At 36.0% G+C, this 23355-nt stretch overlaps 1 protein-coding gene across 1 annotated transcript; it reads left to right on the forward strand.

Annotated features, from left to right (window-relative positions):
* The first annotated feature begins 21295 nt into the window (after nucleotides 1–21295).
* LOC133857923 (zinc finger A20 and AN1 domain-containing stress-associated protein 9-like) lies at nucleotides 21296–22601 on the forward strand. The gene is made up of 2 exons (XM_062293314.1): nucleotides 21296–21452; nucleotides 21611–22601. The coding sequence occupies exon 2, from the start codon at nucleotides 21899–21901 to the stop codon at nucleotides 22385–22387; it is 489 nt and encodes a 162-aa protein (XP_062149298.1). The 5' UTR covers nucleotides 21296–21452; nucleotides 21611–21898; the 3' UTR covers nucleotides 22388–22601.
* The last annotated feature ends 754 nt before the right edge of the window (nucleotides 22602–23355 follow it).

The raw sequence follows: 23355 nt of genomic DNA on the forward strand, positions 1-23355 counted from the left end.
AAAAAAGCAAATCAAATAATAGAAACTAATATATTTTTAAAAAATGTTTTATATAAAAAATATACATAACACAACCTAATTTTTCTGTTAATTTTTTTTCGGCTAGCAAACTTGTCCAAGAGGCAAGAAGCTAATATGTTAAATTGTTGGGAATAATACATACACCCCTCTCAAATTATTATCTTATTGTCATTGTCTTCCCCAAACTATCAATTGTGTCTAGGAGTGAGCATAACCCACATATATCCGCACCTACCCGCAGTCCCTGCCCTGCCCCGCCCCTATTTCAGCGGTTTTAAGCATAAAATATGCGGGTACGGGTTGGATTTTGTCCAACCCATGCAGGGCGGGGCAAGTTGCGGGTTGGGGTTTTAAAAAATTGCAGGGACCCGCCCCTCTCCGCCTCGTAGAAAGGAAAAATAAGGAAAAAAAAAAAAGAAAAGAAAAGAAAAAAACCCAGGTCCATTAACCCTAGCACCCTTCTTCATTTTTTTCATTTTTTTCTAGTCTTCACCGCACACCTTCTAACTTCTAGACTCTTGCATGAGTTCCAACACCAGCAGCTCCTCACCTCCTCGCAGTCTCTACCTCTCCATCTCTCCTCCTCCTCATCCTCTTCTTCTTCTTCTTTCACTTCATGCGCAGTACTTGCAATACATTTCTTTCATTTTTCTGCCTCCCAAACAGGATCGTCTTACTGGCAAGGTCATAGTGGCTTAATCCTCTAGTTGCTGGTCCTGTGGAGACGTCATGAAGCTCCAGATAAGGGTTGACAAGGAGACCAGGAACGGCAAGAAGATTGTCAACGCTCGCTTCAAGACTGATATTGAATGATTCCCCTCTCATCATGTAATCTGTTTGTGATTTGTTTGGCTTTGGTTTGAATCTAGCTTTGTTTGGCTTTGGTTTGAATCTGTGATTTGTTAGACTTTCTCTCGCTGTGTATGTATTTGTGACTTTATGAACCCCAGATCTAGTTTTTGTTGAAAACTCTCCCCTCCCCACACAACTTGCACCCCTCGCCCCGTATCACCCCGCACTGCATGGGTTCTCCTCATTTTGTGCGGTTCACGGGTGCGATTTTCGCAACCCACAGGGGTGCGGGGTGGGGCCAAAAAGGGGGAACCCCCCCCCCCCCCCCCCCCCAACCCATGATCACCCCTAATTGTGTCAATGACTCAATGTCTCCCTAGTGACAAAAATACTCTTCATAAAATTATAAAAGTTCTTAAACTATATAAAAATAAATAAACTAAAAACAAAAAAAAAAATTATAAAATTAAACCAAAAAAAAAAAATTAAAAACTAGTTTTTTTTCGTTTCTTTTTGTTTTTGTTTTTTAATTTTAGTAATTTATTTCCTTTTTTATGTTTTTATAAATTTTCTTTTTTTAAAAAAAAAAATTTTTCATTAATTTTTTTTAATTTTTTTTTTGGTTTTTTACCCTTTTTTTTTTTGGTTTTTTTCTTTTTTTTTAATTTTTAGTTTTAGATATTTTTTCGAATTTATAATGACATTTTTGTCTTATTGAAAAAACAATATGGGTCATTTTTATTTTTTTGTTGGTCTTAAGGGGGACAATGACATTTTTTGATAGTCTAAGGGAGACGTTGCTATTGGTAAATTGAAAGGAAGACATTGACAATTAAGTAGCAGTTTTAGGAAAATATGTGTAATTTTTCTTAAATTATTTACTATTTGTAATATAAAGTTTTGAGACAGGAAATTCTAACAAGAGCATACTAATTGTATTTAGCTTCTATTATTAATAAAAGTTAGTACTATTATTATATGTTGTCTACAATTTGGAGCTAGCTAGGCCTTTTCTTTTCTTACTTTTTTAATGTTTTGAATTTACTATAAATTTGCTATTTAGAGATTAATAATGCCGAAAGGGCATTACCGATGCGTTGCATCAAGATTGGGGTGAATTTGGCTTTACTATATATATGAGCTCAAGGCTGAAATCAATATTTGTTGATTTGATGTTTCATTTCTATTAGATTTAAACAGCATGCTAATCTATCGAATTTACCTTTTAATTATTTTCAATTGACCATTATAGAAAGACTTTTATGATGTTGGAGATTGCGCTTAAAAATAGAGTTTTTAAAGATTGAAAGATAATTTTAGAAAGAAAAAAAATTAGTTTTAAGTTTTTCTAAAAAATGTGTTTTGGCTTTAAAAAGGCATTTTTTAGAGCAAAAGTTTTAAATAAATACTTTTTGAATTTTTTATCGAACGGCGATCAACTTTTTTGTTTGACATAACTTTTTTATGTACTGAAAATACTTTTTAAGCTCTTTAATTATAGCATGTTTGGAATTGCTTTAGAGAGCTTAAAAAGTACTTTTAGTATCTAAAAAGTTGTACCAAACAAAAAGTTGGCTTGTTTGATAAAACAAACTCCAAAAATACTTCTTTGATTATTTTTTTACATTAAAAATGACCAAAACGCACTTTTAGCAAAAATTTAAAAACAAAGCTTTTGTTAAAAAAAAAACTTTTTTTAAGGAGAACTTCACTTAACAGCCCCGAACTTTCACCATTTTTGAAAGAATGTACCTAAACTTTAAAATGTCTCAATTTAGGGTATCCATTTTTAGAAAATTTCAATAATAGTCCCCCGTTAGGATTTAACATTTTTTGTTAAATCCTAACGGAGACCCCCTCATGTGCGACACACGTGATATACTTATCCTAAACTACTCGTTATGCCCATCTCCCTCATATCTGAATTCACTTTAGGCTTTACGCCAGGTTCGACCGTTTTTTAACTTAACTTTCCCCTTTTAAAATTTCTTTTTTCAACTCGGTTTCGAAGTCTCCCAAACTCTGAATCTTTACTCTTGCGAGAAGAACCCTAACGGTGTTGTTGCGGTTTTGTTTGTTTCACCAATTTACCTTGCAATTTGAATCACAAAGGTTTTCTTCGTAACAGGTAATGACCAATTTTGCTCTTTTAAGTGTAAAAGCTTAGTAATTTAACGCTAATCTGTGTTGTATGCCTTTATTTTGTAAATTTGTTTACAAAATTTGGGTTTTATCGAAATGTTGCATGTTACTAACATCATCACTTTTGAAAATGTTTGGGTTTTCTCATACTTTTTCCGCTATGTGATTGACCTTGTTTTAGGACCATGTGTTTCGCCATTGTCAACATCTGGGTCTTTTTTATGTTGCCAAAAGGTTGAATATTCTATATGGTATGTGGTCCCGTTTTGTTGTGATTAGTGGGTCCTAATGAGTGTGCCAATGTCGAGTTTAGACCTAAAAGGTGCTCAACGTTTTTGTTGTATCTGTTTGTTTGTTTTGCCTTTTTGGAAGCTGGAAGAGCCAATGTCTAAACTCTGTAATTGTTTTTGTTTGATGTCTTTATTTAATTCTATTAAGAATAAAGTGGACCCGATGTCTTTATTAAATCTTGTAATTTTGTAATTGGAATAAAGTGGACCTAATGTCTTTACTCTGTTTGTTTTTGCCTGCTCACTAGGACTTGTCATTGTAAAGTAAATGATAATGTCTTTGTGCGTTTGTTTCATCAATTTGTAAGACACGTGATGGATCCAGAATGTCTGATGTTTGAGGTGCACCACGATGGTCAGTTCAATAACAAACACAGGTGCACCTATGTTGATGGAGATGTAGCACATTACCCTGATCCATTTGACAGAGATAATATGTCATTTATTGAAGTAGGGGGAGTAGTTGAATCTTATGGGTATGGTCCTGGTGACCTAATTTATTACAATATACCTATCAAAAGGCTAGATGAAAGGCTAAGACTTTTATCTTCTGACCATGATGTCCTTGAAAAGGATAGTGTTGATGAGGAACACCATATAGGGCATGGACTCGTAGAGTTATATTCGGTTTCGTTTGGTGGAGTTGATGTAGATGTAGATGAACGTGGAGAAAAGGATAGTGTTGATGAGGAAAAGGAAGAAGAATATGAGAGATAGTTTGCATATAGAAATGATGAATTTTGGGATGAGGTTCTAAGTAATTATGACTATGATGCCTTTGAATTAGATGGTGAGGATCATATAGACTCTGAAAATGCAGAAGTGAGAGTAAATGAATGGGTAGGATTAGAACCAAAAGTTGCTATAGATGAAGAGGTGGGAGTAGAACTAAAAGTTGGTGTAGGTGATGAGGTGGGATTAGATCCGTAAGTTGGTGTAGATGAAGAGGTGGGGTTATCAGCAAAAGATAGTGTAGATGAAGATGTGGGATTAGCAGTAGAAGATGGTGATGAAGAGGGTGTACTGGATGAGGCTGGTTCAGAAATGTCACGAAGTGATATACTGATCTCTCCTTCTGCTAGTGATGAAGAGAATGAGTCTGATTCAGAACGTGTGTACGTGTGTGTGTGTGTGTGTGTGTGTGTGTGTGTGTGTGTGTGTGTTTGTCACCAAGAGGGTGCCATTTAGTACATCTGATTTGAAAAATCCAATTTTGCAGCTAGGGAACACTTTTCATGATGAGTATGAGTTTAGAAAAGCCATTAAACAGGCCAATGTATTAAAGGGGAAGGACTTGTATTACAATAAATAAATAAATAAAATAAAATAAATACAAGGAAGAAACTTGTGGCAGTGTGCTCAAACAAGAAATGTAGGTACAGAGTTTATGGAAGGCAGTTGAAAGATGAGTCGACATTCATGTTAATTTCACTTAGGCCCAAACATACATAGACTAGGAAATACAAGAATCACTTGATGAATTCGACCTAGATAGCTGAGTGCTGCATGGATTGTTTTAGGAATCAGCCGAACATGCCTACAGAAGTCTGAAGAAAAAGGCAAAAACGAAGTGGAATGTTGATGTCTATCATAGTTCCTTGTATAGGGCTAGAAAGAAGCACAAGAGATCATTTATGGAAAGTTGGGTGAGCAATACTATCTTTTTTAGGACTATTGTGCAACAATTAGAAGCACAAATGTTAGAAGTTGTGTCCTTTTGATGGTTGAAAGACTAATGCCTGAAGTGCCTTGTAGATTCCAAATGATGTACATATTTCTTGCAGCCATGAAAAATGGCTTTAAAGATGGGTGTAGGCCTGTGATAGGAGTTGATGCTTGCTTCTTGAAGGGTTTTACAGGATGCAGTTAATGGCAGCTATTGGAAGGGATGTCAATAATAACATGTACCCAATATCTATGGTGGTGGTAGAGGCAAAGACCAAGGATAGTTGGACATGGTTTCTCAAGGCATTATTGGCAGATCTTGGCCCTAGTGGTTCACATGGGTGGACTTTCATTTCAGATAGACAAAAGGTAAGTATCTCCACTTTGTTTTTTGTTTATGCTAGACATGTCTTGTAGATGATTTGGTAAGTTAATGCAATGTCATTAATTATGTATTTGTTTTTCATGCGTACATGGCCTTGTACCATGCCTCCAGCAAGTGTGTCCTAATGTTGAGCATCGTATATATGTGCTACACTTTTATGCCAATTTTAGAAACGATGGTAATTGGGGGTTGTTACTAAAGGACCTGCTGTGGATAGCTGCTGCATCTTACACTAAAAATGACTTCTGTGCTGCAATGGAGGAGCTTAAGGGCATTTGTATGAAGGCATATGAGTATCTTGAAAAGGTTGACCCTAGCACTTGGTGTAGGGGATGATTCAACACACATGCGAAGTGAGACCTCCAACACAACAATTTGGCTGAATGTTTCGATGCTTAGATCACTAAGTTCCAGGATAATACCATCTTGACAATGTTGGAAGAAATTAGGATAAATTTAATGAGAATGTATCAGAGGAAAAGAGAGGTTATAAAGGCAATGGAGGGGAACTAAGGGCAAAAAATTATGGAGAAGTTGGAGGTAGAGGAAGATGAGGTCAGCCATTGTTGGTGTACATATGCTGGAGAAGAGTTATTTGAGGTAGAATACAAGGGCAGAAGGTATGTGGTAAATTTACAGACCAAGATATGTGGATGTAGAAAGTGGGATGTATCTGGTATCCCATGTGATCATGTCATCTCAGCAATATGGCATGGTGGAGGCAATCCTTTAGATTATGAGTGAATACTTTGGCAAGAAAGTGTACTTAAAGTCATACGCACCCATCATCTACCATGTACCAAGTGAAGAGCAATGGGTTCAGATAAATCAACTCATCATTGAACCACTTAAGGCAAGAGCAACTACAAGGAGACTTAAAAAATGTAGAACAAGAGGGGCTGAGGAGACAACAAATCCCTACACAGTGAGGAATGTGGGGGGGGGGGGGGGGGGGGGGGTAAGAAGAATCAATGTGAAAAGTACAACAAATATGGTCACAATACAAGAACATGCACTTTAAAGAAGAGGCATGATGAAATACAAGAACGTAGGAGATCTTTCTATAGAGAACGTGCAGTAGCTACTGAGTGCAAACTGGATATGGTAAGTTGTGCATTTTTACCTATTTTTAAATGTCTTGTAAAATATTTGTTATTATATTTTGTTGTTTATTGTGTTATCATTATTATTATTATTATTATTATTATTTTGTAGTTGGGTGGTTCCCCGAGTGCCCTATATGTGGGTCATTCTACTATACCAATAACGAGTATGGGTGTTAAGAGGTAAGAGGAGGTTCAAATACTGTACTTTAACCAATTAGGGGTGAAAAGAAAGCAAAAAGATGTTCAACCACTATAGCATCTACACCAAGTGAGGGTGGAAAGAGAGCAAAAAAAGGGGGTGCAAGCACTATCACTACCACATCAAGCAGGAGGGAGAATAATGTTAGAGGAGATTTTGTTGTACCCTATAGTAGGAAGAAGGGCACCCTCCAATTGGCCACTAGGACAAGACTATCTGATAGATTGAGGTCAGGAGTTTCACATGCTAGGAACCCAAACAACAGGAAAACTTGTTGTTGACCTCATTGGTGACCCTGCTGGACCACCCAAAATTTCAGGAAATGAACCCGCATGCTCATGGGGTCCTCCCAATAGTGGAATAACTTTTAGGGTTTCCCCCCCTGATTTTGACATAAGCAAAGCAAAAGCAACAACTATTGACATGCCTCTACATGGTTTTAAAGGAGCTGCAAGGATAAAAAATGGGAATACCATTGCAAGCAACAATGACAAATGAAAGAAAAAGATGTCGCAACTATGATGTGTCTTGGAGATATCAATGTAATATGTTTGTCTAACTTTTTGGAAATACTGCAATGTGTATGTATGAAATATGTATTTTGTTTTTCACATTGTGCATTGTTTTAAGCATTGTATGCATTTTTGTAGCTTATGGAATATGTATTCTGTTTTTGTCTACAAATTATGACTTGGCAAAGTATTATGTAATTTTTTGGATGAATGTGAAATATATGGAGTATGCCATTTCTGGCATTTGGATGTATATTGCAACCTATGTTTTTAGTCTAGCTTTTGCAGCAGTTGGATGTAATTGGTTTTAAGCATTGTATTTATTTGTGCAACTTATGGAATATGTATTTTGGGAAATATTGCAAACTTTGACCTTGCAAAGTATTATGTAATTTTTTGGATGGATGTGAAATATATGGAATATGTCAATTCTGGCATTTGGAATCTTGGATGTATATTGCAACCTATGTTTTTAGTCTACCTTTTTGCAGCATTGTATGCATTTGTGTAGGAACATCATTCTACCAATTTGGTGCCTAAACAACAATCGGCATAAGCTTGGGCAACAAAATTACAAACATGCTTACAAGAGTTGGAACATTACAAAGTTTTAATAAAACAAACAACAATTGGCATAAGCTTTGGAGCATTAGAAAGTTTTACTAAAATAAACAACAATTACAAGTTTGCATCAAGGAATTGTTTCTTAACATCAATAACATTAGAAAATACAAGTACTTCCAAGAGCTAGACCATTACAAAATTCATCCAATAATCAAAGCATTACAAAGTATTACAAAATTACTCTCATACGTTCATTCTCACATTTTGTAAATAGTCAAGGAAACATCATCCTTGATGCATTGAACTCTCCGTTACACGAAGGATATACCATCAACAACAAAACAATAAACCATGAACAAATTAATGCAAATCAGTACTTCATCTCTACTAGACGAAACTTCCCGTTCTGTCTTCCTAGTTTCGACTTGTATTTCTCAGCTTCATTATTGCATTTATCAACTTCATTCTTACTCTCTCAGCTTCATTCTTGCATCTCTTAACTTCATTCTTGTATTTCTCCATTTCATTCGAGATGTTTGTTTAAGTCAGCTCCCGTTCAGCCTTCAAACTCTCGTGCTACTCCCTTAACCTCGACAACACTCTTTGACCGTACACACAGATTTCAAGATCACGCAATTTAAAATAATCACATTTCAAATCTTGTTGCTACATAATCAGAAATAAAATCAACCACTTATTCCTAATTAGAGATAGAACCCAAAGAAAAAAAATTAAGGAAAATTACCAAATACTTCTTACCTTATAATTTACACAAGATTAAAGCCTCCTACCAAAATTATTTAAGGTGAAGGATGTCCATGACGAAGTTTTCATTCCACATTTGCACAGTGGATTGTTAGATCGACTCGCTCAATTCACTGTTGGAGATATCCATCTTTCACCACCATTGCCATGACTGCTCACCGAGAGAAGATGAAGAAAATTTTTAGTGAAGCTTTGGGAATCAGTGGCTATGACACACCATAGAAGAGAAAAAAAATTCACATTTCAGTTGTTACGTCCCCGTTTTGGAATATAAGAGAAAACGCGAACTAAGTGAGTCTATGTAAAAATAAAGACAAAGAGTCCCAAGACACAAGTAATAGAAATATTTGTATTATCATCATTAGCAGTATCAAAAATATTACACTGTAGTTAATAGTTTATTACATCTCAAAAGTAAGGAGGTAATTACAAAAGCTAACAGTCAACAGTCATAGTTGCTAGATGTCCTCTTAATTAAGTAAAGGATGGTAATGTCTACAGTCACCATAACAAAATAAAAACCGTACTACTTTAATCTTTTAGCTCTACAGTCTATGTCAATGGTGGAGTCCCCAGGTACTAAACTGCTACTATTTACTGATGGCTATATCTTCTGCTAATCAACTGTGCAGTGGGTTCAAGTTTCCCACTAATACGGCCATTTCTGTGGATCGCTAATAACGAGGAGTCCCACCGGAACTCCCCCCTCATGACAATGATATATACCTTCATCTGAAAAGGGTTGTAAGGGAAAAAGTGAGTTCAACAACTCAGTAAGGAAATCACAATAAGCAAAAATATAATACTTTTCAAAATTCTATAAGGAGTACTAAATAATGAATAAGTGATATTTATATCTAAAATGCGTGATGATGCATGAATAATTTATACAGTGTGAAAGTCTTAACCGCCACTGGCCCACCTCCGCAATTTAACTGTGAGCGGCGCACGTTACATTTGGCACGTCCAAAAGGACGGATCCCAAAGGACCTAATCGCTCATCCTGTCATCACACGGGAGAGCCGACGGGTTAAGAACTTCCCTAGGTGAAGACCCATCGGCTGATAGCCCACACTTTTGGTGTGGTTGCCATGCTACCCTTATGAATCCGGATCAAAACACGATGGTGCTGTGGGGTAAAAACTTTGTGAAACATATGCACATATAGTTAAGATAACGCTAGCATTCTCGCTCACATGGAGCACATGCAACATAGACGACATGATGCACAATTATAATTATACATGATATCATGAAATTCCAACTACAATATTGTAATTATGTAATGACATAATTTAAAGGACAATTAATGTATAGGTGTAAATAAGGGTTTTAGAAGAAAAATCCCCGATTTTTTCTTTTGAAAAACTTTATTAAAATTTTGCCGGGGTTTTACGGTTGTGTTCCCTTAACCTGTATTTTCTGAGTAGACTCTTAAATATCTCTACTTAGATTAGACCATAAAAATTATTTTTGGAAACCATTCAAAAGATAATTAAAATTTATTCTACTAATATCAAAAGATAAATTTAAAGGGGCATTCCAAAGTTTAAATTTATGTAAATTAAACACCCTACTCAAAACTGAATTCAACCAAGTCATATGTCATCAATTTAGTCATTTCAACGGTATGCTACAAGCTTTTAAAAATGCTTAAGGTTATTGTCCAAATAAATAAATAAACCACTGTTTGACTACAATTACTTATGAATAAAAAGACTACCTACAATTTACGAAACAACTAGTCCTATATATAAATTCATTGTAATAACTTGAACTTTAAAATAAGTAAGTGAAATAGCCTAAAGCTTACAGAAACTAACAACTGAATATAAACAAGTAAACAAATCACCATGGGCTAACACATTTTCAACCCAAATACATATGATGAAATCCCGATAAAAAAAATAGTTAAAAACAACACCCTCAGCAATTACCCATTCGGGTCTGTCAGAAAAAATTTCTCCACAACATAATTCCAACCATCACAGTGAGTTTAATATGCTAAATCTTCATAATTTGAAATATAAACACAAGGATTACTCTTAGCTACTGCCAACCGAAAATCAGGGGAGGAGTTTTATCAGTATTTTCTCAAGAATCCAACCATCTGTACAAAAATAAATTTCTGTGAAAACCCATTCGTTCTACACTAGAAATCAAAGACAAAATTCCTAACAAAATACCCACTGAATTCTTGTTACAGAGATTACCTAAAAATCATCAAACAGAAAAACCAAGAACTCAAAATCATCCAAGATCACCAAACCAAAACTCCTCTTGAACTCAGAAATTTACCTCTCTACTCATACGGTTTACCCAAAGAAATTGCCCCCAAAATCTTTCAGAAAATCAACCCAGATGGTAAAAGAACTAGGATTTTCACTTACCCATAAAAGAAAATGAGTATTCTACTGTATGGGTATCGGAAAAATCGCCGAAAAAAGCCTATTTTCGGCGTCGCTGGTGTTGGCAGTGACCCACCGGCGTAGGCGTCCTCCCTAGAGGCGGCAGACCCGCCAGAAACTTCTCCCCTCCCCTTTTCTCTTCCTTCTCCTATTTTCTCTCTCATGATCTCTCATCTCCCTCTTCTCTGACTCTCTTTGCTTCTCTCAGAAAAAGAGAAGAATGCAAAACAAGAAGAAGAAGAAAGAAATGGAAGGAAAAAATAAAATAAAAAATAAAAGAAAAGAAAGGATTAGGTGTAGAACAAATTCGATTCTGACTTATGACACTAGGTGTGTGTGTGTGGTGTTCCAAACCAAAAATATATCAGCAAAAGCAATTAAGACTAAAAGGGTATAATGAATTCAAGAATACCTACTACTGATTTACTATGGACAAGAGTCTACTATCTTCTGGAATATTGAGTGGAAAGGTGAAGAAGAAGAGGAGCCACAGTATTTTTAACTCAGGACACAGGAGTGAACGTGGCTGTAGAGGCTACGCATAGCTGCCAGGTGTAAAAAGGTTGTTGTAACGTGGATGAGGGGAAAACTTTTAGAGAAGACACGTCTCATTACCTTGAAGAAGAAGACTCTCTATTGAATTGATGGCCACGCATGAAGGACATCCAGATTAAAGAGAAAGAATGAAGCCCAAAAGCAACTACAACTCACTTGCCAAAAAAAAAAAAAAACAAAGCCCACATGTCCCTCTATTCAGCATTTTTTTTTTTTTTAAAAAAAGAATTCAAAAGTTTAATCTCTTTTAATTATACCCAAAATAATAATAATAATATTCTTAAAATATTCTAATTATTAGATATTTTTTTGGGGTGTTATATCAATAGCTTTGGGAATGGACGAAGAGTTGAAAAAAAGCAGACGAAGTGCTAGGAACAAACAGTCGAACCTGGCGTGAAACCTAAAGTGAATTCGAACATGAAGAAGAGAGCCATAACGGGTAGTTTAGGATAAGTATATCACGTGTGTCGCACGTGAGGGGGTCTCCATTAGGATTTAACAGAAAATCCTAACGGATGATTGTTATTGAAACTTTTTGAAAAATGGATGCCTTAAATTGAGACGTTTTAAAATTTAGGTACCTTCTTTAAAAAATGGTAAAAGTTCGAAGCCTTTAAGTGAAGTTCTCCCCTATTTTTATCTTTAAAAGCTTTATTTTCCAATACAATCCCAAATATTGCTTGCCTTTAATACAATCCCAAATAAGCTTTTGGTTAGTTTTAAAAGGCTGCAAAAAGAATTCAGGATGAACAGAGGAAGCATGTTGGCTTTGCTAAATCTTTGGTTACTTTATAGAGAAATGTTTCTTGCACATATCTCATACACGTTTTGTACACACAACTGATGTGGAATCCCTAATAAATTAAAGAACAAGATTAATTCTTTAAAAATTGATGAAGAGGAAATGAATGATCTCTTCAGGATTTTACAATCCCAAGATTACTCCGATTCTGATTCATCCTTCATAGATGAAGTTTCGTCTGATGATTCTTGTTATCATTCTGCTAGTGAATCATCAAGTAAAGATGTTTTCAAAATTGGCTGCAGTAAATCTTGCTGTAAAAGTAAATTTTGTAATGTTACTTCTAAAGAAGAAGAACAAGAAAATTTACTAATCACTTTAATTTCAAAAATCGAAAATGATGAGTTAAAAGATGAATATCTTAAAAAACTCAAGAAAACAATGAAACATGATTTTCAAAAACCTATTAAACCCAAAATCTCTCTTGATGAAACTTTGGAAAGATTTTCAAAACAAAAATCCAAAGTTATTTCTATCTCAGATTTGCAGCATGAGATAAGTAATATCAAGAAAGATATTGTTGATTTAAAAAATGATATGTTTCATATTAAAACTGATAATCAAGACATAAGAAGTCAAATACTAATCACAAATCTTCATAATAAAATTCATTCAGAAAATGAAGATTTAAAAATAGAAGAAATAACTGGTAACCAACATGAGCATTCTAATAATGATCCTGAATCCAGCAATGCAACTGTCTGTTCCAGTAGTGATTTAAAATTTGTTAAACTTGTTAAGAGTTTCATACCACCCAAATGGTATGCTAAAATTACTGTTATTGTTGCAAAAGATTATTCTTTTGATGCTACTGCTCTGATTGATTCTGGATCTGCTTCCGCCTCTTTATGGTATCAGAGCCATAAGCGTTAAGATCTTATATGTTTTGCATGTCTTTTCTTGCAAGTATTAAAACTTACGTTTTCCAAAGACTTTCTCCTTAAGGTTAGGGATCATAACCACCCCCCCGAACAGGCCGCTCTTTAGCACAGACTTGGTTCCCGTTTTATCCTGGGTTTGGCGTTTAGGGATTAGTCGACAAAAGGTCTAGGGTCAGGGTATGTGTCGTGAAATAACCAATTAAGGTCTAAGGCTTTGTTGATTATGTTTGGTTTAATGTTTGTTTGATTTGGTTTTCAAAATGTGGAGATCTAACTCTTCAGTTAGCTCTAGGTCCTCTGTTAATCTTCCTGATAATGTTATTAATTCAGAACATTACTCTGTTGAGGGTGATTCCTCTTTTGATTTTAAAAATTGGAGTATTCCAAGACTCCCTGATAAAGAAGTTTACAAAACTTCTTGGTTTAAAAGTTCTTTTAGAACTAAATATGCTGTTAAGACTGTTGAACAAACCATTCATATTTCCCATAGGAATGAAGATTTTGAACTCTTTAATAAGAGATTTGTTAATCAATCTCTTGCTAAAGGCTTCAAGTTTTTACATGTTGGAGCTGTCCAAGTTGTTGTTAAACCTTTAACACGAATTGGAATTGATGCTTCTGTTTTAATGTGCCTTCGTGATGCTAGATTTATTGATTTCAGAACTAGCACCCTTGGTATGGTCCATACATCGTTGTACAATGGTCCTGTTTATTTTGATACTTTTCCTAACATTACTTTATCTTTAAGTGATGTTAATATTTCAAAAGCCTTAACATTGAATGTTTTAACTTCTGGTTATGACATGTTGATTGGTAGTCAACCTGTTGTTATTATTTACCGTATTTATTACAAATTGCTAAAAACCAATTTGAACCCGTCTTTGAAAACCTTCTGTAGTAGTAGAATCCAAAGAATTTCTTCTTTGGTTAGCAGCAAAGGAATTTCTTCCTTCATTAATGGACAAGGGTTTTTCAACCCTTGTATTGGCGAAACTAATTTTGACAGATCCATCCATGTATTGTTGGATGTAGTCAAGGGGCGGAAGCAGAGAAAGGGGGAAGAGGAGGAGATCGAGAGAGACCTAAGAAGGTGTGTGTGTGTGTGTGTATGAGGAAGAAGGGGAAGGCAGTATAAACCTGCCAACAGGGGATGCAGATAATGATAATGATAAAATTAATTATCAAATTTAACAGAATTATCAAACTGTAATTTATTTCAAAACGAAATACTTACAGAATTAACAGGGGATAATACAAGTAAGGAGATCCGAGGATCACAATAAGATAACAAGAGAGCAGGAGATAGCAGAGTTCGAAAATAAAATTTTCTAGTCCAAAAGCTTCTGCCTTACCCTGAAGGCTTTGGTCCCTTATATAGGCCAAATACAAGGGTAAAATAGAGAAAACAAGACTGTAGATCAGCATGCGACGAAACTGTAACAGTACTGTAGCAGTCAGTAGAGTTGTTGGCCAAAGTTGTTGACCAGCTGCAGGTGTAATCAAAAGTCCGCAAAAGACAAGCAAACTTTCGGTGGAGCTCTGGTGGAGCCAATAATGCTGTCTGATGCATTCAATACGTTCACAAAAGACAAATAACTTTAGGTGAAGCTTATAGGGAAGCTAATAATGCTGCTTAATGTGTGAAAACAATAGTAAACCCGTGAGGGTCAATAATCAAGGTCTGGAATATCCTCAATACCCGGGATAGCATCCAGAGCATCTTGAGTGGTGAATGGGTCATGCCCGAATAGGTGACAGTCTGCTCCGCACAAGCCAGCAGTGTCCAAGGAAAGTTCAAAAGAATTATCTTCTCCGCTGTCTTCACTGTCTTCAATATTATTTTCTTCCTTGTATGATTTGAGAAATTGCTGGAACATTCTCATATCATTCTTAGAAGGGCCTTTTTTCTTCTTCTTATCTTTTGTCGAAGAGGATGAGGCAGCAGATTTATCATCTGAGGATAACTTATCACCAGCAACCTTCTTTTCTTCTGGAGGAGGGAGGAAATGAGAAGGAGTGACAAGTCCAGTAGGTTTTGGGACTGCAACAGGAATGGCTGGTAGACTACCTTTTTCTGGAGTCTTTTTGGCGAAATCCTTGTATACAGTCTGAACAATAGCATCAGTTTGTGGGTATTTATCCCACCATTTAACAAACCAATGGCGATCAATGATATCACCATTTTTAACATAATTCCATTTTAAAATCCAAGAGATCTTGAATTTTATAACAAAATGCATTATGGCTGAGAATTTCTTCCCATAAGCATCAGTATTGTAATAATCTCTAAAGGTTCAAAAGGCTTTGGCGAGCTGCAGAGGGAGGATGTCAGGAATTGCTCCGAACTGTCCCCACCATTTGGAGAACCAAAGGGGAAGAATACCAGAGAATTTTTTATCAAAATTAATAAACCAAGAATGGTTATTAGTAGAGTTCTGGTAAAGCATGAATCTAAACCAGGCATCAATGTAGTCATAATAAGAATAGGACAGCTCAGAATTGGAAAGAATTTTGGGCTGGGAAGGGTGTTCACCCCAATCTTTGAGAAGGAGAACCTTGTCAAAATAGACGCTCATGTAGAGAGTCTTACCAGTCTTTTGGTCGAGAATTGGCTTGAAATGAACTGATTTTGTTTCGACCAAAATGGTGGTATAATATGAAATGTCTTTGAGGGGGTGCTCAAGGACCCAGTGGAAACGAGGGGGGAAATAGGCAATAGCCAATTGGCTTGGGTCTTTAATAGGAGCCATCCCTATTTCAACAAAAAATAGGTGTTGGAAATAAGAAAGACGAATATAAGCTGAAGTTTTTTCAGCTTTAATAAATGGCATTCTTGGCCTGATAGAGGGACCAAGAAATGGACTGAATTCAGTGGCAAGGGCGCTACTGAATGTAATATTTGGTTCAGGGCTGAAAGTCATGAACCGATTAATAAGGGCCAATGAAGTGGTAATAGGAGAGGCAGTTGGAGTGCCAATAAGGGACGACTCTAGTTTGATAGCCAGAGACCTGTTATCAGAGGGATTAACAATTTTTCCTTTTCCTCGATCCTTTTTACTTGCCATGGTGGCACTGCAAAAATTCACGAGTAAGAAAATCAGGGATCGAATTGTTAATTCCTTTAATATATTCAATATCAAAATCAAAAACACTTAAAATCGCTTGCCATCTAGCAAATATTTGTTTTGACGCAATATTTTCAACATCTTTTTTCAAAACATATTTTGCAGATTTGCAATCAATTCCTAATAGAAATTTTTGATTTAATAAATCAGATTGAAATTTTGAAATGCAAAGAACTACAGAAAGGATTTCCTTTTTAATAGTACTATAGTTTTTTTGTACATTATTCCAGGATCCAGAATGGAATCAAACAATTTGTTCGGGAGATCCTGGTGAAACAATTTTGTTTTAGAATTCCTCCATAGCCAATGTCGGAGGCATCAGTTTCAACAATTTTGAAAGCAGTGTCAGTGGGAATTCCCAGACAAGGAAGAGATTTGACATGAGTTTTGATCTCTTTAACAAGTGAAGTATGGACCTCTATCCAAGGAGGAGGATTAGCTTGCAATCTGTCAAACAGAGGTTTGCAATACTTCCTCAAGTCTTTGTAGAAGTCAGCAATGTAATTTATCGATCCAAGAAATCTTTGGAGTTGATTTTTATCAGTGATAATATCGGGGATTTTGCTAGCAAATTCAATACCTCGATTAATAGGGCGAATTTGTCCTTCAGAAATGTCAAAACCAAGGAATCGAATCTTGGCTTGGAATAGTTTGACTTTCTTTGCAAAGACAACAAGTCCATTGATCTTAATGATTTCTAGAAACGAATTCAAATGTTTCCAGTGTTTATGAATAGATTTGGAATAGATGAGGACATCATCAATGTAAACAATAGCAAAATGGCTAAATGGATTAAGGATGTCATTCATGATTCTTTGGAACTCACTAGGGGCATCCTCCCTCTGCAGCTCGCCAAAGCCTTTGGAATCTTCAAAGATTATTACAATGCTGATGCTTATGGGAAGAAATTCCCAGCCATAATGCATTTTGTTATAAAATTCAAGATCTCTTGGATTTTAAAATGGAATTTTATAACAAAATGCATTATGGCTGGGAATTTCTTCCCATAAGCATCAACATTGTAATAATCTCTGAAGGTTCCAAAGGCTTTGGCGAGCAGCAGAGGGAGGATGCCCTTAGTGAGTTCCAAAGAATCATGAATGACATCCTTAATCCATTTAGCCATTTTGCTATTGTTTACATTGATGATGTCCTCATCTATTCCAAATCTATTCATGAACACTGGAAACATTTGAATTCGTTTCTAGAAATCATTAAGATCAACGGACTTGTTGTCTCTGCAAAGAAAGTCAAACTATTCCAAGCCAAGATTCGATTCCTTGGTTTTGACATTTCTGAAGGACAAATCCGCCCTATTGATCGAGCTATTGAATTTGCTAGCAAATTCCCTGATATTATCACTGATAAAAATCAACTCCAAAGATTTCTTGGATCGTTAAATTACATTGCTGACTTCTACAAAGACTTGAGGAAGTATTGCAAACCTCTGTTTGACAGATTGCAAGCTAATCCTCCTCCTTGGACAGAGGTCCATACTTCACTTGTTAAAGAGATCAAAACTCATGTCAAATCCTTCCTTGTTTGGGAATTCCCGCTGACACTGCTTTCAAAATTGTTGAAACTGATGCCTCCGACATTGGCTATGGAGGAATTCTGAAACAAATTGTTTCACCAGGATCTCCCAAACAAATTGTTCGATTCCATTCTGGATCCTGGAATAATGCACAAAAGAACTATAGTACTATTAAAAAGGAAATCCTTTCTGTTGTTCGTTGCATTTCAAAACTTCAATCTGATTTATTAAATCAAAAATTTCTATTAAGAATTGATTGCAAATCTGCAAAATATGTTTTGAAAAAAGATGTTGAAAATATTGCGTCAAAAAAAATATTTGCTAGATGGCAAGTGATTTTAAGTGTTTTTGATTTTGATATTGAATATATTAAAGGAATTAACAATTCGATCCCTGATTTTCTTACTCGTGAATTTTTGCAGTGCCACCATGGCAAGTAAAAAGGATCGAGGAAAAGGAAAAATTGTTAATCCCTCTGATAACAGGTCTCTGGCTATCAAACCAGAGTCGTCCCTTATTGGCACTCCAGCTGCCTCTCCTATTACCACTTCATTGGCCCTTACTAATCAGTTCATGACTTTCAGCCCTAAACCAAATATTACTTTCAGTAGCGCCCTTGCCACTGAATTCAGTCCATTTCTTGGTCCCTCTATCAGGCCAAGAATGCCATTTATTAAAGCTGAAAAAACTTCAGCTTATATTCGTCTTTGTTATTTCCAACACCTATTTTTTGTTGAAATAGGGATGGCTCCTATTAAAGACCCAAGCCAATTGGCTATTGCCTATTTTCCCCCTTGTTTCTACTGGGTCCCTGAGCACCCCCTCAAAGACATCTCATATTATACCACCATTTTGGTCGAAACAAAATCAGTTCATTTCAAGCCAATTCTCGACCAAAAGACTGGTAAGACTCTCTACATGAGTGTCTATTTTGACAAGGTTCTCCTTTTCAAAGATTGGGATGAACACCCTTCCCAGTCCAGAATTCTTCCCAATTCTGAGCTGTCCTATTCTTATTATGACTACATTGATGCCTGGTTTAGATTCATAATTTACCAGAACTCTACTAATAACCATTCTTGGTTTATTAATTTTGATAAAAAATTCTTTGGTATTCTTCCCCTTTGGTTCTCCAAATGGTGGGGACAGTTCGGGGCAATTCTTGACATCCTCCCTCTGCAGCTCGCCAAAGCCTTTGGAACCTTCAGAGATTATTACAATACTGATGCTTATGGGAAGAAATTCCCAGCCATAATGCATTTTGTTATAAAATTCAAGATCTAACCTAGGAGAACCTTTTTCAAGTTCAGCATTTTTCATAACATAAAAAGCAACGCAAGACCAAGGAGACTTGCTTTTGCGAATAATATTTTTCGCAAGTAAATCGGCAATTTCTTTTTGACAAAATTCCAAAGTTTCGGCATTCATTTGGATTGGCCTAGCTTTGGTAGGAATTTTCTTTTCTGAAAAATCCATAGTGTAGGGCAGAGCCACGTCCCAAAACAGATTAAAAAAAATCCCAAAACAGCACAGAAGACTTGTGGGGGGAGGGGGTGAATTTTCATTTTCCCTCAAAATTTCAAACCCTCTCTCTCTCTCTCACACACACACACCGTTGAAGCCACCAACGTGTCTCCCTCTTTCTCGTTGTTAAACTTGATCGGCGCCGGTATTCAGAGTTTTGATGAGTTTGGCATCGACGACGTTATCTGTTCAGAGATCGGCCACCCTACAAGTCTTCTACCTTGTTTTGAGAATTTTTTTTTTTAAAAAAAAATATATAAATATATTAAAAAGGATTCCACGTCAGCTGTATGTACAAAACGTGTACCAGATGTGTGCAAGAAACATTTCTCTACTTTATATTTGCATGTTTTGGTGGATTTATGGAATAAACTGTTTAAATTTTTTTAGGATCTTTTACTCTCTTTCTTTTTGGCCCACACTTGTGGCTCAAGGAAATGGAAATTACTGGAATGGAGAAACTCAAACGAAGGCCCCACTCAAAACCTTGCCCAATAACAATAAAATCAAAGCTCAAAGCAAACCTTTATATAGGTTACAATTCCTAAGCTTATTAGAAATCATAAAACAAATTAATTAAGAACTATATATCTTTAAAAGGATAAGAATTTTTTATTATTATAAACAAAGAGAGTTCTAGCTCCTAATGAACAAGAATTCTTAAAACACACTATACCAATTAAGGGTCCGTTTAGGTTTGCGATTTCAAAAAGTGTAATTTCAAAATAACGATTTTAAAATTAGCGATTTAAAAAAATAATTTTTAAAAACGCAGTTAAGCGTTTGGTAAAATTGCAATTTGACCTTTAAAATCAAATGTTAGCCTTTAAAATTCTACGTTTTAAAAAAGTATCACATTATCTACGATTTGAAAAAACAGTTTTCTGCGTTTTTACATTGCAATTTTTAAACGATTCATTTTTTACGATTTGGTTTAAAATTGCACTTTTTATTTACGAAATCGCAATTCCAAACAAACCTTAAAACTCATAAAATTAATCCTAAATTAATTCTATTGCCACCACCACTCTTCTGTATTTTCTCAAATTTCCATCGGGATCCTTGTTCTATATCAGTTATTGATTTAGATATTAAATTTACAAATTTATAAATATAATTATAATTTTTTAAGTTGTAAAATTATTCTAAAGAAAAGTTTTGAGAATCTCAATTTTAAGAAGTATCTCTATTTTTTATATAGAAGGTTTTCAGATGAAAATATTTTCTAATCAAACGAATTTAATGCTCCGTTTTCTTCGACGTAAAATGGTTTCCGTCGTAAAATATTTTTGATGAAATTATTTTCAAAAAAAATAATTTCTTGAAAATATTTTCCTACGTTTGGTTCGCACGAAAAAATTACGAAAAGAGAAAATGCAATTATTGTCGGAATCTGGCAACGTCCGGTAGCCGTTGCTGGATTCAGGCCATTTTGGCCAGATCCGGACGGTCAATGGCAGAATCCGGTCAGATCCGTCCTGCTTCTGACCATGGCCGGATTCCGGCCAGATTCGGCTGGAATCTGGTCGGTCGGCATCCGGCGACGGTGGCCGGATGTCGCTGGATTCCGGCGCCAACAGTATTCTGGTGGCCCGATGTTGCCGGACTCTGGTGTCGTCTGGACTCTGACGACCGAACATTGCTGGATTCCGGCAATCGGATATCAAATGTGCGTGCAAGGACAAAGAGTTTAATTTCGAAAAACGATTTACAAAATTAAAGAAGGTTTTACGGTCAAATCGAAAATGATTTTCATTGACCATTATTTTCGCTCCTCCCAAACACCATAAAATGTCAAAATTATTTTTCAAAAATTATTTTACGCTGAAACAAATGGAGCATAAGAGAGAACAAATATAGAGATTGAGCTGGAATGAGGACAATTTCAGAAGCCCACGTGTACCCAAGCAGCAGCATCCACGTCAATGCACTCTTCGTATAAATTCTTCCTTTTTCTTTTTTTCTTTTCTTTTATTTTATTTTCTTTTATTTTTTTATTTTGTTTATTTAGATCGTATAAAATCTTCTAGCTTTCCAACATCCCCATCTTTCTTCCTACTTCGAAAGAATTTGCGTCTCAGAGATCGAACCTGAAGACTCTCTCATCACCTCGTTACCCTCTGTCTCTCCGTTCTGATCAAACGGTCTCTACCAAGCAAATCGGAGCCGTTGATTTCAGGTCTGTAGCATCGAGATCTTAAAAACCCCGCAAAGTTTCGCGCTTTCCTATGTTCTATCGCCATCACCATCGTTATCTGTATGTAGGGCCTGTGATCTTAATCGAATTTACTTGTTCTTGAATTCGGGTTTACTTGTTTCGTGGACTTGATTTGCTAGGTCTTTTGTGTTCCGGTTCTCAGTCATGAACGATCTCCAACTGAGTCGACCACCGAAACGAACATTGGGTAATTTCTGATCTGAATTTCTGTGAAATTACATGAATTTCGGTCAAATAAGGGTTTTGGGCGAGCTTTTGAGCATTGAAATCGGTGGTGATTGAATTCTTGGGTTAAGTAATTAGGGGTTTAGCGCTATTTGAATTTGAAGTTTATTTATCAAGTTGGGATTTGAATTTTTGGAATAACTTCGAGGGTTTTGTGTGGTTGGGAACTTTGTGGACTAATAATGGAGCAAGAATCACAAAAAAAGAAGGTTGATGAGATGGGCCGCGAGCCCTCGAATGCGCCGATTCTTTGCGTGAATAGTTGCGGATTCTTTGGGTGCGCAAGCACTAATAATCTTTGCTCCAAATGCTACAAAGACTCTGTATTAACACAAGCAAATGAAAATATAGTTGTAGAAGTGAAGAAAGTGAGTGATGAACAAAATGTGGAGGATAAGGCTGAGGTTGAAGGAGTTGAGGAAGTGAATGAGAATCGAGTTGAGGAAGGGGCTCCTTCAGGGAATCCTGAGAAACGACCCGCTAATCGTTGCAGCTTCTGCAGGAAGCGGGTTGGGCTGACGGGGTTCAAGTGTAGGTGCGAGCTGACGTTTTGCTCACTGCATCGCTACTCCGACAAGCACAACTGCATGTTCGATTACAAGAGCGCAGCACAGGATGAGATTGCGAAGGCAAACCCGGTCGTGAAGGCCGACAAGGTTGAGAAGATATGATGGTTATGATGAGTAGCTGGAAAATTAGTGGCAAGGTGGCTGTCATTTGCTATTGGAAGTGTAGTTGAAGGTACTTTGATGCCTTAGGAAATAAGTTTTATTATATTGAATGTTTTCCATGCTTGATATGTACAGTTTGGTTGATTGTGGTCTCTCGAATAATAATGTGGTGTAAACCATTTCAAATTATTTATGAATTAGTGATTTGCAATAATTCTTGGATTTCATTGATGTTTATTTATTTTTTTTCATTGTTGTTATTAGTTTGGTTGCTCCATGTGTTGGGCCATTGCTATATTGTGGTACCTTTGTTTAGAAAATGATAAGAACAATTGGCCCTTCTAGTTACTAGCAGCTGTGAGGTTTAGTTTCTAAAGAAGATTGCTTGTTTTCTCAGTTCAAATTCCTCTTAGTTCATATTTCAAGTAACTGAAAACAGGAACATTCTGTACTATGGTGCTAGGATCACTTAAAAGGGACCTAATGATTTTTCTATGAACACGGTTAATACATGTCAATGTCAGGACCCTACTCTTTTTTTATTGACTGCAGGGCTTTTGGTCTCTTTCAATTGCTTGGCTAAAAGATCCAATTTGGTGCTGTAATTTTGTTCATCATTTAGAATTTTGTGTCTTACATTTCGTTTCCTCTGTTTTAAATGTTGGTGTGGGATGGGAATTTGGATATATCAGCATGTTCTAGTAAGCAAGTAATTATTTCTCTAATAATACATGGATAATTCAGTACAACATCCGCAAAATGCTCCAACTTACCAGGTTTGTATATTTGCTATGTGTCCTTTTGTCTCATTCAACTGTTTATTAGCTGATTTTTGGTATAATTTGTTTTTTTCAATATGATTTCAATTTGTCGCTGGTGATGGGAATGTAGAGGCGTTGGTGACTTGTATGTGGTGCTGCCCTTGGTGAGGTGCAAAGTGCGATTGTGAGTTCTGTGTTGTGTATGAT

This window comes from Alnus glutinosa, chromosome 14 (assembly GCF_958979055.1).
Source record: "Alnus glutinosa chromosome 14, dhAlnGlut1.1, whole genome shotgun sequence".
Taxonomy (NCBI): domain Eukaryota; kingdom Viridiplantae; phylum Streptophyta; class Magnoliopsida; order Fagales; family Betulaceae; genus Alnus; species Alnus glutinosa.

What these genes read in the sequence shown, in the direction of transcription:
- LOC133857923 (XM_062293314.1), top strand. Translation starts at nt 21,899, where the DNA reads ATGGAGCAAGAATCACAAAAAAAGAAGGTTGATGAGATGGGCCGCGAG.